Consider the following 17,309-nt stretch of genomic DNA (forward strand, 5'->3'; position numbering starts at 1 on the left):
GTGGTACAGCAAATCCTTTTATAAGAAAGACCTGAAACAGTGTCTTCACATTTCAGGCTTTTCACTTTGTAGCACTCAATAAGTGTGGATTTTCATCAGAAAAAATGCTTCTGTAGCTTCTTAATGTCAAATCTTTGCACTACTGCAAGTTGAACTGGCCGATTTTTTTCCCAATCAATAAAATTCAAGTGAAAATGCATTTCAAAAGTTTATAAGCTAGAGTGCATGTTTTATCCCAGGACAAGCAGGCAGCCTATTCTCACATATGGGTGACATCATCGATGGAGCCCGAATGCGGACGCCTCACAAGCAGACTTGCTTGAAGAAACTCGAAGTTTTGAGTCGACCGCACCGCACATGCGTGAGTGCCTTCCCGCTCAGCGTAGGGTGCATCTCCTCAGTTCTCAGTTTTCCGCAGAGCCGAGAAGTCAGTCTTTGACTCTCTGCGTTTAACTTCGTTACTTTGTGTAGGAATGCCACAAAGGAAACACAAACACTCAGGCTTAGAGTCGAGAGGAGACGCTCCAAATGAATGGTCTCTCCCTCTTTTTATTGAGAGTCATATCTCCATTAATTACTTAGTTAATGCTCTACAAGGTTATAATTTCATAATGCATTTACAGTGAGGATTAAACCATTGTTTATCTATATCATGTGTGTCTCAAAGCTACTATCTCACGTGACATATGAATACATAATAACAGTTATAATAAAGTGATTCCCAATGTGTACCTTTCTGAAATGTCTCAAATCTTACTATGGCATGTGACAGTCAAAAGGTTATAATGCATGCTTCTTAAGCTCTCTTGGTTAGCCTTGCTCAGGCAAAGTCTGATTGTTGCCCATATAAGGGATGCTTAAACAAGATAAGAGAAAAAGGGTAAACGTATGTCAGGTTAATATGTGGCAAGAGAGGGGGGAATACCTCAGCCTTCTGCTCAAGGTGCAACCCTTGTCCTTGCTTAGAATGTATACGTGGCAGGAGGGAGAGGGAGAGGGAGAGGAAATGAGAAGCAGGGCCTCAGAACCAAACCCAGGCCTAGATCCACACACAGGCCTTGATCTGCACACAGGGCCTAGGTCAGTGTGCCGACCCGGCCTGCGTTCAGAACCGCCTGCATGTTAACCCTGCCTGTGTTCTGATGCCCTGGATCAGAACTTATCAGATCTCCATCCCTACAACTTTGTGCCTTCTCTGAACCGTGGTTTGTATTTTTTTCCTCACGAATCGCTGTTCTTATTTTATTTCTTTCATTTTTAGTCAAAAAAAAAAATTTTTCCTCTTCCGTCCGTTTGCCGGGATAGACCGCTCGACCGCAGCCCATGGGCTTCAATCTTGCGGCAGCTATTTTTACTTCTATGTCCCAGCCTGTCACGGGCTTCAAGAAGTGTAGCAAGTGCCAGCGTGCAATTTCTCTTAAGGACCCACACCGTTGCTGCCTCAAGTGCCTTGAGCCAAACATCATCCGAAGTCGTGCCTGCGCTGTGCTACGCTTCAACCTCGAGCCTTCAACCGTTGTTGTATTTTGGTGGACAAGCTCTTCGGGATGGATTCTTCTTCTGATTGCTCGACTTCAAAGGCAACATCGGCCTCGACTCCTACCGAGGTCCCTCCTGCTTCTACTGCTTCCACCTCGAGCCTCATCAGACCTTCGTCGTTTGCAGCAGTTCTTTCTTCGATATCTGCTGTATCTTTCCCTGTTTCCTCAGGTCAGATAGCTCAGCAGACAGTTCCAGCGGTAGTGATTAAAGTGCCTAAGACTTCCAAGTCGAAGCACACTCACACTGCCTTAAGGGAACCTCCAGCCAAAGCAGGTGGTACAGTTTCAGACCCGGATCCATCCTTGCCGGCTTCTTTCCAGACCATGTTGAAGAAGCAATTTATTCAGTTCCTTACTAATATGGGACCGAAGCTTTTTCCTCTTATCCAGCCTGGGCATTCAGCAGACTCCTGCGAGGTCGAGCCGCTTCCTTTGCCTCAGTCTGAGCTTACACACTCTTTGCAGGGAGCAGAGTCTCTGCGAGTGTCTGGTCTGGCATCTAAGCACGTGAAGCAAGGAGCAGAATCTTTGCAAGTGCCTTGGCAGGAATCCTCACACTCTATACAAGGAGCAGAGTGTTTGGGAGTGCATTGAGGTTCCTCCATCAAGTATCTGGAGCTTCGATCTACAGCCTCCAATCCTATCCATTCTTTGATAGCATCGGCTACTTCTGTCTCCGAGGCGAAGTCTCCTCGATATTCGAGATCTACTTCCAGGCACAGTTCTCACCGACGATCGAGGCCTTCATCGAGGCATCCTTCCAGGCATAGTTCTTCTTCTAAAGAACGACCTTCTTCAACTAAGCCTTGATCTACCCCTACTTCGACTAGACCACCAACACCTCGTTCGAGGTCTCCAAAGCCGAACCTCGAGGATGTAGCAGTTTTGATTGCCTCGTCCATGTCACCATATTCTTTTGATGCCTTTTTTCCTGCCGAAGCTTCATCTCGAGTCCTTCTTAAGGCAAAGCATTAGCAGATCAGCTATCTTTCTCATCTTTTCTTCGTCAGATGGCTGTGAACTTGGATCTTCAATTAGATACTGGCTCCAAATACTCTAAGGAGTATCTCGAAGTCATGCATCTTCCTCAACCTCCAGCAGAGTCACTTAAGCTTCCTCTTCATAAGCTTTTGAATCAGACTTTTGGTCGATGCATGGAGACACCTTTTTCCATACCAGCTGTTCTAGGAAAATTGGACTCTAGATATAAAACTGTGCATCGTAAGGGGTTTGACAACTCGCAGTTATCTCATCAATCCCTGCTTGTCGAGTCCTCCTTGAAGAGGTCCCTTCTTTCCAAAGTTTATGCCACTGTTCCTCCTGGAAGGGAAGGGAAAACTATGGACAAATTGGGATGTCGCATCTATCAAAATGCCATGATGTCCTCTCTAAAGTCCTCAATTATAATTTTCAGTTTATTACTTATTTTGAGTTCCTCATTTCTCTATTACCAAAGTTCTTGACTTATTTGGATACTCAAAAGCACTTTGAATTTCAAGAAGTCCTTGCTTCTTTATCTCAACTCCAATTGCATCTCCTCCAGTCATCTTATGATGCCTTCAAATTGTCTGCTCGAGCAGCTGCTTGCTCTTTAGCTATGTGTCGCCTTGACATGGATCCTAATCTTCAAGACTGCTTAGCTAATATTCCTTGTGAAGGCAATGACCTCTTCGATGAATCTATCGAGGCAGCCACCAAGAAATTGTCTGACCATGAAAACTCCTTTGCTTCTATTGTCAGACCTAAGCCAAAGCCAGCTCCTGCCAAACCTACACGCCCTGCTCCTATCTATCAGCGGCGTTTTGCTCTGAGGACGGCTCCTTATAATCGCCCTCCTCTTAAGAAACAGCAGCCTCCAAAGCAACAAAAACCTCAACCTTCTGCTGCATCTAAGGCTACTCAGTCTTTTTGACTGTTTAAAACAGAGCATAACCTCCACCGTTCTGACTCTGCCTTCTTTTCCCCCTATAGGAGGTCATCTCCATCTTTTTTACTATCGATGGATGACAATTACATCCAACCTCTGGGTACTTACCATCATCAGGGAAGGATACTCTCTTCATTTCACTCAGGTTCCACCAGAGCTTCCTCCAAGAGAGTATCCTTCCAATCCATCCCAGACCGCCCTTCTTCTTCAGGAAGCTCAAGGTCTGCTTGTCTCCATGCTATCGAACCAGTTCCCTTGGAACAGCAGAACAGGGGATTTTATTCCCGTTACATCCTTGTTCCAAAGAAGACGGGCAATCTGCATCCCATTCTGGATCTCAGGGCTCTCAACAAATTTCTAGTCAAAGAAAAGTTTCAAATGTTGTCCCTGGAATCCCTTTATCCCCTTCTCGAGCAGAACGACTAGTTATGCTTTTTGGATCTCAAGGAGGCCTACACTCATATTCCCATTCATCCGGCCTCCCGTCAATATCTCAGATTTTGGGTGGAGAATCTGCATTATCAATACAGAGTACTACCCTTCGGCCTGGCCTCGCCTCCCAGAGTGTTCACCAAGTGCCTGGTAGTGGTAGCAGCAGCTCTCAGGAACCATGGTCTTCAGGTATTTCCCTACCTCGACAACTGGCTCATCAAAGATTCCACATCTCAAGGGGTTATTGTAGCGACCCAACGGACTACCTAGTATCTACAAAGTTTGGGATTCAAAATCAACTTTCCTAAATCTCACCTCCAGCCCTCACAGAATCTACAATTCATTGGAGCTGTTCTGGACACTGTCCAACTCAGAGCATTCCTCCTACAGCAATGACTGAAAGCTCTTCTTCAACTCTGTCATGCAGTGTCTTCCCGCTGTACCATCTCAGCGAGACACATGATGGTAATCTTAGATCACATGGCCTCCACAGTACACGTGACTCCTTTTGCCAGACTTCACCTCAGAATTCCTCAGTGGACCCTGGCATCTCAATGGACACAGGTTTGCAATCCACTTTCTCAACACATAACAGTCACTCCTTCTTTGAAGCAGTCTCTCCGTTGGTGGATGCTCTCTTCAAATCTTTCCAGAGGCTTGCTTTTTCAAACGCCCCCCTCCCCCCATCAGAAGGTTCTCACGACAGACTCTTCGACCTACGCTTGGGGCGCTCATCTCGATGATCTCCGTACTCAAGGCCTCTGGACCAGTACAGATCGTCAGTGTCATATCAATCTGTTGGAACTCAGAGTAATTCTCAAAGCTCTCAACGCTTTTCAACATCTTCACGACCATTCAGACGGACAACCAAGTCGCCATGTATTATGTCAACAAACAGGGAGGGATGGGATCTCCCTCCCTTTGTCAAGAAGCTCTGAAGGTTTGGGACTGGGCAATCCGCCACAACACCTTCCTCAAAGCTGTCTACATTCAAGGGGCGAAGAATTGCTTAGCGAACAACTTGTGTCGTCTTCTGCAACCTCACGAATGGACACTCTATTCCTCACCTCTTCATCACATTTTTTCACAGTGGGGAACTGTAGGGGTGTTTCCTTATGTGCACCAGAAAGTTAGGCCTCTCTGACATCATCAAGCCTGAACCATTGTCTGCAAGAAATCTTTCCAGCATGAACGTTGCAAGAAGAGAGAAAGAAGAACATCTTTGCTGTCTCTGCCTGATGCATTCTGGGTATGTACCAGAATGGTATTCTAGTCAAGGACATTCATCTATGTCTTCATAATTAGACTGTGTGATTCTTGTGGGAGGTATACTCCTATCCTGTTCTTATCTGTCTAACGGCGCCTGTGTCTCCCAGCCTGTATGAGACCTTACACAGAAAGGCTATTCATCTAAGTTCTGTTTCTGGATTGGTCCGAGGAAGTCATCTGACGAGATCCAAGTGAAAAGGTGCTAATTATAATTAGTCTGTGTTGGGATGCGAGGAAGCTCACATCTTACCACAGGTGTCCTGCACGCAACCTTTTCTTCAATAATTAAGACCTGAACAGTTACCTCGTGTGACTCTCTTCCTAAGAGAGAGTGAATCGGACTCTAAACAGCTCTGAATTCCAGCACTACAAGGAAACTTGTATGCCAATGAATTATAGCCTTACCAGGGGTTGACGAACACGTACCTGTAACAAAGGATTTCTTACATCTCCTGAAGCTAACAAGAAAGTTTTCCATTTCACCTAATTTTCGCCAGAGGCCTAATCAGAGGGTGAGCATACGGAACTTACTATCTTATCAGCTGGGGTTAGATAAGTATATCCAATTGTGATATAGGACAAGATTTGTAAAGCTACCTTGGTGATAACTATAATCATTTGCTGCTAATCAGGGATTATTATTATTATAAGGAATTGTTTAGTGTGTGTAACAATTAGTTTTACTTAGTTATCTAACAAGTATATTGTGATAATTGTGTAATGAGTTTCATTTATGTAATCAGATATTTTGTGAACAATATTTAGATATTGCAGCTGGCTTGTGAATTATATTTTTCTATTTTCATAATAAAAGTATTTCTCATTAGCGTGGGTCTTGTGTCGTGTAAACAGGCAAGAAAGCTGAACCTGGATCAGCGTTTATGGTTTTTCCTAGACAAAACTAACAGACACATAACTTGTTTATGTAACTGATTAGTATACCATAAATCTTGCCACAGAACGCCTCAGATAGACCTCTTTGTAACTCCCCACAACTACAAACTGCCTCAGTTCTGCTCCAGGATATACTCTCCTCACCGCCTCGAGGCAGATGCTTTTCTTCTGGAATAGACGAATCTGTTCCTATATGCATTTCCTCCATTTCCTCTCATTTTCAAGACTCTGGTCAAGTTGAAGAACCATCATGCCACCATGATTCTAATTGCTCCTCGGTGGCCGAGACAACCTTGGTACTTCCTTCTACTTCAACTCAGCAGCAGGGAGCCATACCTTCTGCCAGTTTTTCCTTCTCTGCTTACACAGAGTCAAGGATCTCTGCTTCATCCCAACCTGCAGTCTCTACACCTGACAGCTTGGTACCTCTCAACAAAACCCCTCTTCAGTTTTCTCAATCTGTAAGAGATGTTTTAGAAGCTTCTAGGAAGCCTACCACTAGACAATGCTATCACCAAAAATGGACTAGATTTTCTACGTAGTGTTTATCTCATCATAAGGAGCCTCAGCATTCCTCCTTATCTTCTGTTTTGGACTACCTTTTGCACTTATCCAATTCTGGCCTCAAGTCTACATCTATCCAAGTCCATCTCAGTGCAATTGCGGCTTTCCATCAGCCTATTGAAGGGAAACCCCTCTCTGCTCATCCGGTGGTTTCCAGATTCATGAAAGGACTTTTCAATGTCAAACCTCCTCTCAAACCGCCTCCAGTGATTTAGGATCTTAATGTTGTTCTTGCTCAATCGATTAAGCCTCCCTTTGAACCAATGGCTTCGGCTCATCTCAAACATTTCACTTGGAAAGTAGTTTTTCTCATTGCTCTCATGTATGCTTGCAGAGTCAGTGAGCTACAAGCTTTAGTAGCAGACCCACCTTTCACAGTATTCCATCATGACAAGGTGGTCCTCCGTACTCATCCTAAATTCTTACCTAAATGGTTTCAGAATTTCATCTCAATCAATCCATTGTACTTCCAGTGTTTTTTTCCAAAGCCTCATTCTCATCCTGGAGAAACAGCTCTTCATACTCTGGACTGTAAGCGTGCTTTGCCTTTCTACTTGCAAAGGACTAAGCTGCACAGATTTGCTCCTCAACTTTTTGTCTCCTTTGATCCAAACAAGTTGGGATATCCGATTTCCAAGCGCACCATCTCCAACTGGATGGCTGCTTGCATCTCTTTCTGCTATGCTCAGGACTGTATCTACAGAGTTGAGTCACAGCCCATAAAGTCAGAGCCATGGCAGCATCAGTAGCTTTCCTTAGATCTACTCCTTTTGAGGAAATCTGCAAAGCTACCACTTGGTCCTCGGTTCATACATTCATCTTTCATTATTGTCTGGATTCTTTTTCCAGACGGGATGGCCATTTTGGCCAGGCAGTTTTAAAAAATGTATTCTCATAAATTGCCAACACTCCCACCATCCCATTCTGGTTAGCTTGGATGTCACCCACATGTGAGAATATGCTGCCTGCTTGTCCTGTGATAAAGCACAGTTACTTACCATAATAGGTGTTATCCAGGGACAGCAGGAAGATATTCTCACAACCCACCCACCTCCCCTGGTTTGCTTCTTAGCTAGCTATCTGAACTGAGGAGATGTGTGCCCTGCTTCGGGCGGGAAGGCACTCGCGCATGCGCGGTGCGGATTTCACAAACTTTCTAAAAGTTTTACAAGCAAGTCTGCTTGCGAGGCTGTCCGCATCTGGGCTCCATGGATGACATCACCCACATGTGAGAATATCTGCCTGCTGTCTCTGGATAACTTGTTATGGTAAGTAACTGTGCTTTATTGCACATTAGTAGACACCCCTTTAATTCTATTCATAATTTTTCAATAAATTGAGTGTAAAAAGACACAGATTAAAAGGAAATGATATCACTACCATATAGCTATAATGTGCTGAAAATATTTAAACCTTTTTTGAAGGTTGAGTGGAGACATTCACCTTTCATTATTGTCTGGATTCTTTTTCCAGACCGGATAGCCATTTTGGCCAGGCAGTTTTAAAAAATGTATTCTCATAAATTGGCAACACTCCCACCATACCATTCTGGTTAGCTTGGAGGTCACCCATATGTGAGAATAGGCTGCCTGCTTGTCCTGCGATAAAACACAGTTACCGTAACAGGTGTTATCCAGGGATAGCAGGCAGCTATTCTCACAACCCACCCACCTCCCCTGGTTGACTTCTCTGCTAGCTATCTGAACTGAGGAGACGCGTCCTACGCTGGGTGGGAAGGCACTCGCGCATGCGCAGTGTGGTAGACTCGAAACTTCAAATTTCTTCAAGCAAGTCTTCTTGTGAGGCGTCCGCATCCAGGCTCCATCAATGACGTCACCCATATGTGAGAATAGCTGCCTTCTTTCCCTGGATAACACCTGTTATGGTAAGTAACTGTACTTTTCCAGCACTAAACCAGTTTTATTTCAGTAGATCATCAGGTTGATTTTTAATACTTACACTGCATGATATGTCAAAGAGCAGAAGGTGGTGCATTTACTTGAAAATTCATAGCTGTAAATTGCTTTCTACTATTCTTTCTTTAGTCGTTCAGAGAAAGAGGGACACCCGAAATGGTTGGTACTTGGTGTTGGGCAAGTAATAAAAGGCCTAGAGATTGGCATGATGAATATGTGTCCCGGAGAAAAAAGGAAAGTGACAATACCCCCTTCGTTAGCCTATGGAATACATGGCTCAGGTAAAAGAAAATTAATTTAATTTTTTACTTTTACTAAATAGCTGTTACGTATCTAAAATCATAAAAACAATTTTCCAGCATTTAGATTCTTGCTGTTTTGCTTGTTGCCCAAAGGTTTCCATGAGGCAGAATGAATCTGAAGCAACAGTTTTTAAGCAATGAGTGATCTTTCCTCATGTCCAGATGTTTATTATTAGGATGATGACACTAGAATGAATGTAAAAAAACAACAAATTTGAGCATTTCAAAGGATGTGCTATGACTTGATTTAGCGCACATTATGGGCCTCTTTTTTTAGACACACTTCTCCGGACCTTCATCACTAATATTAGGTGCCACTCACTCGAGCTTGTTGGTGCTTTTCAGCAGCATTATATGGATAATACCACCAAAAATAATTACTGACTAACTTGCGCTATCCGGACAGAAGTTTGGGGGAGGAGCCTGAATATAGCAGTATATTAGTTGATAGCAATTTTTATATTGTATTGTGAACCACTCAAAAAGCCAACTATTTGGTTGGTATAACAAGAGTCAAATAAACATAGCAGAGGTATTTGGTGTCACTACCCAGATAACTATTACGACAGCAAAAAAGGGTATGAACACTGAATGTTGCCATGTTCCGAAACCTTGATGGTCACCGCCATACCCAGATATTCTGCACCAGTACCTGGATATCAGCTGGCACCATAGGCGTCGGAACAGGGGGGTCCTTAGGGGCCGTGGTCGCCCCCAAAATTTCCACTTTTATCCCTGATGGTCCATAGGTGCAGCGGGCAGGAGCAAGCTTTCCTTGCTCCTGCCCCGCTGCTAACCCAGTAAGTCGTGGCTGGTTTCTTTTGCCGCTGAGCAACAATCAGCAGGAGCATGCATTGGTGCTCCTGCTCAGCATTCAGCGGCTTCTTTGACTGGCTCCCATGAATTCTCATGAATCGCAAGAATTTGCTATAGCCAGTCAAAGAAGCCGCTGAGCGCCGAGCAGGAGCACCAAAGCACGCTCCTGCTAATTGCCGCTCAGCAACAGAAGAAACCAGCCGCAACCGACCGGGTTAGCAGCGGGGCAGGAGCAAGAGCAAGGAAAGCTCGCTCCTTCCCGCTGCACCTCTGGACCACCAGGCCAGAGGAAGGAGGACCGGGCAGGGTGCAGAGCGAGGGAGGGAAAGGGTATGACAGGGGAGGGGAGGGGAGGGATGGAGGGAAAGAAAGTGGCTGGGTGCATAGCCTGACAGGGGACGGGAGAGTGGCAGGGTGCAGAGTCTGACAGAGGGGAGAGGGAGGGGCTGGGTGCAGAGTCTGACAGAGGGAGGAGAAGAAGAGCTGGGTGCAGATCCTGGCAGGGGAGGGAGGGGAGGAAGGGTGCAGAGCCTGGCAGGGGAGGGAAGGAATGGGGCTGGGTGCAGAGCCTGATGGAGGAAGGAGGGAAGGGGGCTAGGTGCTAAGCCTGGCAGGGAGAGGCTGGATACAGGGGGTAGGGAGTTGGGAAGGCAGGGAGGACAGATGCTCAGGGGGTTGGGAAAGACAGATACTGCACGTACTGGGAGAGGGTTGGGAAGGACAATTGAATGGCTTGGGGGGATGGTTAGGAAAGGAAGAAAAGAGAGATGCTGCCCAGGTAGAGTAGTGGGAAGGGAGAGAAAGAAATGCTACCGGTGGGGGAGGGAAAAGGAATGGAGAATTGTTGGACATAGGTGTGTGGCTTGAGAGGGAAAGAGAGATGATGTATATGGGGAAAGGAAGAAAGAGGGAGAATTGTTGGACATGATAGTGGTGGAGAGGAGGAAGGGAGAAATGTTACACTGGGAGGGAGGAGAGAAATGTTACACTGGGCAGAGCAAAGCCAGAGGAAACTCTGTTGAAAGTCCGTAGCGGTCCTGACGTGCAAATCTATTATTTTATTCTTTTTTATTTTCTCTTTTGTTATCTTCTTACTCAAATGAAGTTATAAAAAATCAGATGACAAAAATCAGATACCAAAAAATCATTAATCAGATTTGAATCTCGACTTAACTTTGGTATATTCCGGGGTCTCAACGTGGCCCGTTTCGATATCTGCTTCAGGAGACCCAAATAGAGACTTACACCTCTCTCTTCCAATCAATGATGTTGTAATGCAATCATAGCTGTATTTCTACAATCATAATTGCATGATAGCGTCCTTTATATAACTGATTTTTGTTATCTGACTTTTTATAACTTTATTTGAGTAAGAAGATAACAAAAGAGAAAAGAAAAAAAAGAATAAAAATAATAGATATGAAAACAAGGGCTTATATTATTCTGCCTCAGAGATTGATTAAAAGATTTGTAACGCTGACTGGAAGATGAACTCCTCGAGGTGCAGCAGCTCCTCATTAGAGTTTCATATCTCTGAGCATTTAGAAAACCCAATCGATCTGCTGAGACAATTAGTATTTCATCCCTATATACATATGATGGAGTAAGTTTCATAGTTTGGAAAGATGGATGTATGGCAGAAAGTGAAGGAGAGAAAAACAGCAAATGGATAAGGTGGCCCTAGATACACAGTAAAGAGCACAGACAGAAGGAAGTGCAGCCAGAGATTAGGAAAGATGGTTTGAAAACCAAAATCACCATGCGACAAAGGTAGTGGAAATGATTTTATTTTCAATTTAGTGATTGAATTGTGTCAGTTTTGAGAAATTACATCTGCTGTCTATATTTTGCACTGTCCAGGATGAAATGCATTTGTTTCTATTTCTCTGGGGGTTGTACTGCATGCACTCTTGCATCTTAGGGTTTTGTTTGTATATATTAGTACTTTTAGTTTGTGGTCCTGTATTTGCATAGGGGTTATCTGTGTTCTGCATGTGTGACCAAGGCCAGGTGTTCTGGTAGGAAGGAATGTTGAGAAATATACAGTGTGCTTTGCGTAGTTTAATTTTGTGGTTAACCATTATATATTAATAAGATTATATTGTGTGTATATATGAAAAATGAATGGAAAAAATGGTATTACAATTAGTACTATAATGGGGCGGGGTCTGGTACGGAGCTTGGGCAGGGGTGGGGGCAGAGCTTGCGGCCCCCCAACAAAAAAAGTGTTCCACTGCCTATTGCTGGCACTGAATATTTGGATAAGTGTTTAAATACTGTGAATGACATGATGATCATGGAGTTTAAAAACTGACCCACAAGTGTTTAGTGCATACTAAAACCATTTTAGTGCGTATTAACAGAGCTGACATTTTGAGTTGACTCAAATGCCTCTTCTGTGCTATTTGTGGACTGAGTGTGGTCTTGATACTTCTTCCTTCCTTAGCACAAAGCAGTGGGATATCTACCGTATTTTCACGCAAATAACGCGCACCCGTATAAAACGCGCACACGGGTATAGCGCGCAGAAATCACGATGATATGTACAAAAACTTTGGTATACCGCGCTCACGGGTATACCGCGCATGCTGCCCGACGCTCCTTTCGCCCGCCCTAACTTTCCGACTCTCTGTTCACCCCCCCTGACTTCCGTGCACTGTCCCCCCTTGAAGGTCTGTCCCCATCCTGAAAGCCTGATGCCCCCCCCCCGACGTCCGATACATCCCTCCCCCCGAAGGACCGCCGACTCCCCAACAATATCGGGCCAGGAGGGAGCCCAAATCCTCCTGGCCACGGCGACCCCCTAACCCCACCCCGCACTACATTACGGGCAGGAGGGATCCCAGGCCCTCCTGCCCTCGACGCAAACCCCCCTCCCCCCAACGACTGCCCCCCCCAAGAACCTCCGACCGCCCCCCCAGCCGACCCGCGACCCCCCCTGGCGACCCCCACGACCCCCCCACCCCCCTTCCCCGTACCTTTGGTAGTTGGGCCAGAAGGGAGCCCAAACCCTCCTGGCCACGGCGACCCCCTAACCCCACCCCGCACTACATTACGGGCAGGAGGGATCCCAGGCCCTCCTGCCCTCGACGCAAACCCCCCTCCCCCCCAACGACCGCCCCCCCCAAGAACCTCCGACCGCTCCCCCAGCCGACCCGCGACCCCCCTGGCGACCCCCACGACCCCCCCACCCCCCTTCCCCGTACCTTTGGTAGTTGGCCGGACAGACGGGAGCCAAACCCGCCTGTCCGGCAGGCAGCCAACGAAGGAATGAGGCCGGATTGGCCCATCCATCCTAAAGCTCCGCCTACTGGTGGGGCCTAAGGCGCGTGGGCCAATCAGAATAGGCCCTGGAGCCTTAGGTCCCACCTGGGGGCGCGGCCTGAGGCACATGGTCGGGTTGGGCCCATGTGCCTCAGGCCGCGCCCCCAGGTGGGACCTAAGGCTCCAGGGCCTATTCTGATTGGCCCACGCGCCTTAGGCCCCACCAGTAGGCGGAGCTTTAGGATGGATGGGCCAATCCGGCCTCATTCCTTCGTTGGCTGCCTGCCGGACAGGCGGGTTTGGATCCCGTCTGTCCGGCCAACTACCAAAGGTACGGGGAAGGGGGGTGGGGGGGTCGTGGGGGTCGCCAGGGGGATCGCGGGTCGGCTGGGGGGCGGTCGGAGGTTCTTGGGGGGGGCGGTGGTTGGGGGGGGGGGGGGTTTGCGTCGAGGGCAGGAGGGCCTGGGATCCCTCCTGCCCGTAATGTAGTGCGGGGTGGGGTTAGGGGGTCGCCGTGGCCAGGAGGGTTTGGGCTCCCTTCTGGCCCAACTACCAAAGGTACGGGGAAGGGGGGTGGGGGGGTCGTGGGGGTCGCCAGGGGGGTCGCGGGTCGGCTGGGGGGGCGGTCGGAGGTTCTTGGGGGGGGCGGTCGTTGGAGGGAGGGGGGTTTGCGTCGAGGGCAGGAGGGCCTGGGATCCCTCCTGCCCGTAATGTAGTGCGGGGTGGGGTTAGGGGGTCGCCGTGGCCAGGAGGGTTTGGGCTCCCTTCTGGCCCGATATTGTCGGGAAGTCGGCGGTCGTTCGGGGTGGGGGTGCGAGTGGTCCTGCCGTGGGGGGGGATGTATCGGACGTCGGGGAGTCGGCCGGGCAAGAGGGCTTGGGCTCCCTCTTGCTCCGATCGTGGATGCGGGTGCGGGTGGGAGCGCGTGCGAGCGGTCGTTCGGGGTGGGGGTGCGAGTGGTCCTGCCGGGGGGGGGGATGTATCGGACGTCGGGGAGTCGGCCGGGCAAGAGGGCTTGGGCTCCCTCTTGCTCCGATCGTGGATGCGGGTGCGGGTGGGAGCGCGTGCGAGCGGTCGTTCGGGGTGGGGGTGCGAGCGGTCCTGCTGGGGGGGGTGAATCGGGCGTCGGGCGGGGTGGGAACTATGTTTTAAAACTTTTGTATACCGCGCTCACGCATATAACGCGCGAGGGGTATGCGCGGTAGGTAAAAACGCGTATAACGCGCGCGTTATATGCGTGAAAATACGGTAGTTATTTTTGATGGGTTCCTTCCTATGGTGTTATAATCCTGGGCCTCTATAGCACGGAATTATGAAACTGAAAAAGTTAATCCCTTTCACACTTGTGCTAGCTACTAGAGAATGACACGGTGGCGGTTACCTGCGGCTAGCCGCGTTTAGCCGTGGGTAAACCGCCAAAACGGGGAAGAAAAAATAGTGGCCTCTGCGGGACGGGGACAAGGCCATTCACCGCCCCGTGGAACGGTGAATGGACTTGTACCCGCAATGAGGCAATCAAGATCGCGTGGTCCCCGCCATCTCCCTCCCTCCACCTCACCTTTGAATTGGAAGAGCACCGCCGGTTAAATTTCTGCCGGTCCGCGCGAAGAAAAAAAAAAAAAGCTCTCCTTTTCTCCTGCTCCTTCCGCCATGCTGCAGCTACTAAGCCGACAGGAAGTCTATCAATTTTGACGTCGGAGAGGACGTTCTGGGCCAGCCAATCGCTGCCTGGCTGGCCCAGAACATCCTCTCTGACTTCAGAATTGAGTTGGAAAGAAGACTTCCGGCTTTAGCAGCTGCAGCATGGCGATAAGAGAAGGGGAAAAGGACGGAGGCTTTTTTTTTTTTTTTGAGCGCAGGGAGGCAGCAGGCTGGCTTTGGCTAGGGAGGGAGAAAGGTAGACAGGCACAGGCAGGCAGGCAGGCTTCGGGGGTGGGGGTGGGACAAAGTGTGGAAGGCAGTGAGAGGGACATAGGGAGGAGGCACTATGGGCACTAAAGACATGGGAAGGAGGCACTGGGGGCACTAAAGACAGGAAGGGGCACTAAGGACATGGGAAGGAGGCACTGGGGGCACTAAAGACAGGAAGGGGCACTAAGGACATGGGAAGGAGGCACTGGGGCACTAAAGACATGGGAAGAAGTCACTGGGGGCACTAAAGACAGGAAGGGGCACTAAGGACATGGGAAGGAGGCACTGGGGCACTAAAGACATGGGGAGGAGGCACTGGGACACTAAAGACAGGACTGGGCACTAAGGACATGGGAAGGAGGCACTGGGGGCACTAAAGACATGGGAAGGAGGCACTGGGGGCACTAAAGACAGGAAGGGGCACTAAGGACATGGGAAGGAGGCACTGGGGGCACTAAAGACATGGAAAGGAGGCATCGGGGGCACTAAGGACATAGGAAGAAAAGAGGGAGGGAATAGAAAGGGACAATTCTTGGGCTTGAGTGCAGAAAGAAAGAAATGAAAGAAAGGATACACAGACAGAAGGAAACGCAACCAGAGACTCATGAAATCAATCACCAGACAGCAAAGGTAGGAAAAATGATTTTATTTTCAATTTAGTGATCAAAATGTGTCAGTTTTGAGAATTTATATCTGCTGTCTATATTTTGCACTATATTTGTCTACTGAGGTGACTGAGCTTGCGGAGATGGGGCGGAAACAGGGTTTTAAAATTTTAGTCCTAGTAGTTTGCCGGCCCACAAAATAATTATTTTATTTCTGCCAGTCCACGGGTGTAAAAAGGTTGAAAACCACTGATGTAGAGTATGCCGGCTTTCTTTTTCGCCAAGCCGCGCTCGCGTTGATCAATCTTCTCCTCTCTTGCAACTTCCTGTTTCTGGTTGCGTCAGAGGAGAATATTGAACAAATGAGCACCCGCACATGCGGCTGGGCGAAAAAGAAAGCCGGCACACTCTACATCTAAGGTGAGATGGAGGGAGGGAGATGGTGGAACACTGCAGTTGGTCGGGTGTCTGCTGTTTTTGTATCACTGCCTGCCTGCGCTCACGTTCTAGATTCTCCTGCATTTTTAGTGTGCACAATTGACCTGATTCGAGCTATAGGTGAACATGGGGGACACATCATTGAAAGGGAGGACAAGTTAATTGATTTATTTTATGTTCGGTTTTTACTACAGGGCAGAGGCACTGAAACAGATTCTCAGTGCAGTAGTAATAGTGGCAGAACTCTCTTCTGTCTTCATGGTGTTTCGCAGTACTGAGGCTTATATGGATGCTGCGGGGATGGTGACGGGGCGGTGAATGGGATGGCAGTGGCGGTGACGGGGCGGTGAAAGAAATGGCGGTGACGGGGCGGTGAAGGGAACGGCGGTGACGGGGCGGTGCAGAGGATGGTGGGCCGGGGATGGTGCAGTGACGGGGACAGATTTTTTCCCCGTGTCATTCTCTACTAGCTACCCATGATTGAGTGCTGGATGCAGCATTGTTCAGAATTCCAGAGCTAGGCATGAAATTGTTTTTCACAGAGCCTTAGTAAAATTTGATTTTATCCTCCCTGCAAGACCAAACTTTACTATTCCTAAGCTGAAGAAATAAACTCAAACCTGTCTCTTAATGACACAAACCTTTGTGCATTATCAAGTTTTAGGTGCAGCATCTCCAAACTTTGTATATTATAGTTGCACCCTGTTTGCCCTACATGGGATGTGAATGGCACAATTTATGTCTCAGAAGTAGCATATAAATACAACGTTTGTAGCTAATGTGAGATCTAAATCTTTCTTTTAGGAAGTGCTTGATGAAGAACTTCTTGTGTGCAATGCATAGCACTTGTCTACTGTCTCAGAATCTCTCTGCATGCTGGATGTTGAAAAAGATGGCTGGCTATTTTTGATCTAATTGAAATGCATGTGGCTTTTTATGTTACATTCTTCATGTCTTTTTCTTTGGTATGTATTATTCTTTAAACTACAATATCAGCATGAAAAGCATGCTATTTTAACACCTATGTACTGTTTATTTAAAATACATTTAAAAGTGTTATACACTCAATTCTTTGCAGACTTCAAAATGGTATAAGAATTATCCTCAGAATTTGTTGTTCATATGTCCCTTCTGGATATGATGTTTAGCATTTTAACACACACTTAGGGATTAATTCTATAAGTAGCCTTCTAGATTTAGGTGGCAAGAATGCACATAAATGCCAATATTCTGGTCATTTACATATAAGCAAGTTTACAGTGATGCGTACCTGGGGTTTTTTATGCGATATTCACTGCAGCACCCCTTAAAGTGCCCCTCTGCTCTGCTTTTCTTGCTGTTCTCAGCAGTCTGTGTGGCTCTCTGAAGCTGGGGGGAGCTTCGTATCTCTGAGTGGTGGGAGGGGATTGGTGACCACTGGGGGAGTAAGG

General features: G+C 47.5%; 1 protein-coding gene across 2 annotated transcripts in view; it reads left to right on the forward strand.

The window, feature by feature from the left end:
* FKBP7 (FKBP prolyl isomerase 7) overlaps positions 1-17,309 on the forward strand; it is a 46,853-nt gene that overhangs the window by 14,865 nt on the left and 14,679 nt on the right. For both annotated transcript variants that reach the window (XM_033946470.1, XM_033946469.1), the window contains one exon: positions 8,673-8,824. In XM_033946470.1, coding sequence (XP_033802361.1) covers positions 8,673-8,824 — 152 coding nt within the window. The remainder of the gene's footprint in view (positions 1-8,672; positions 8,825-17,309) is intronic.

Source organism: Geotrypetes seraphini, chromosome 5 (genome assembly GCF_902459505.1).
Source record: "Geotrypetes seraphini chromosome 5, aGeoSer1.1, whole genome shotgun sequence".
Classification (NCBI taxonomy): domain Eukaryota; kingdom Metazoa; phylum Chordata; class Amphibia; order Gymnophiona; family Dermophiidae; genus Geotrypetes; species Geotrypetes seraphini.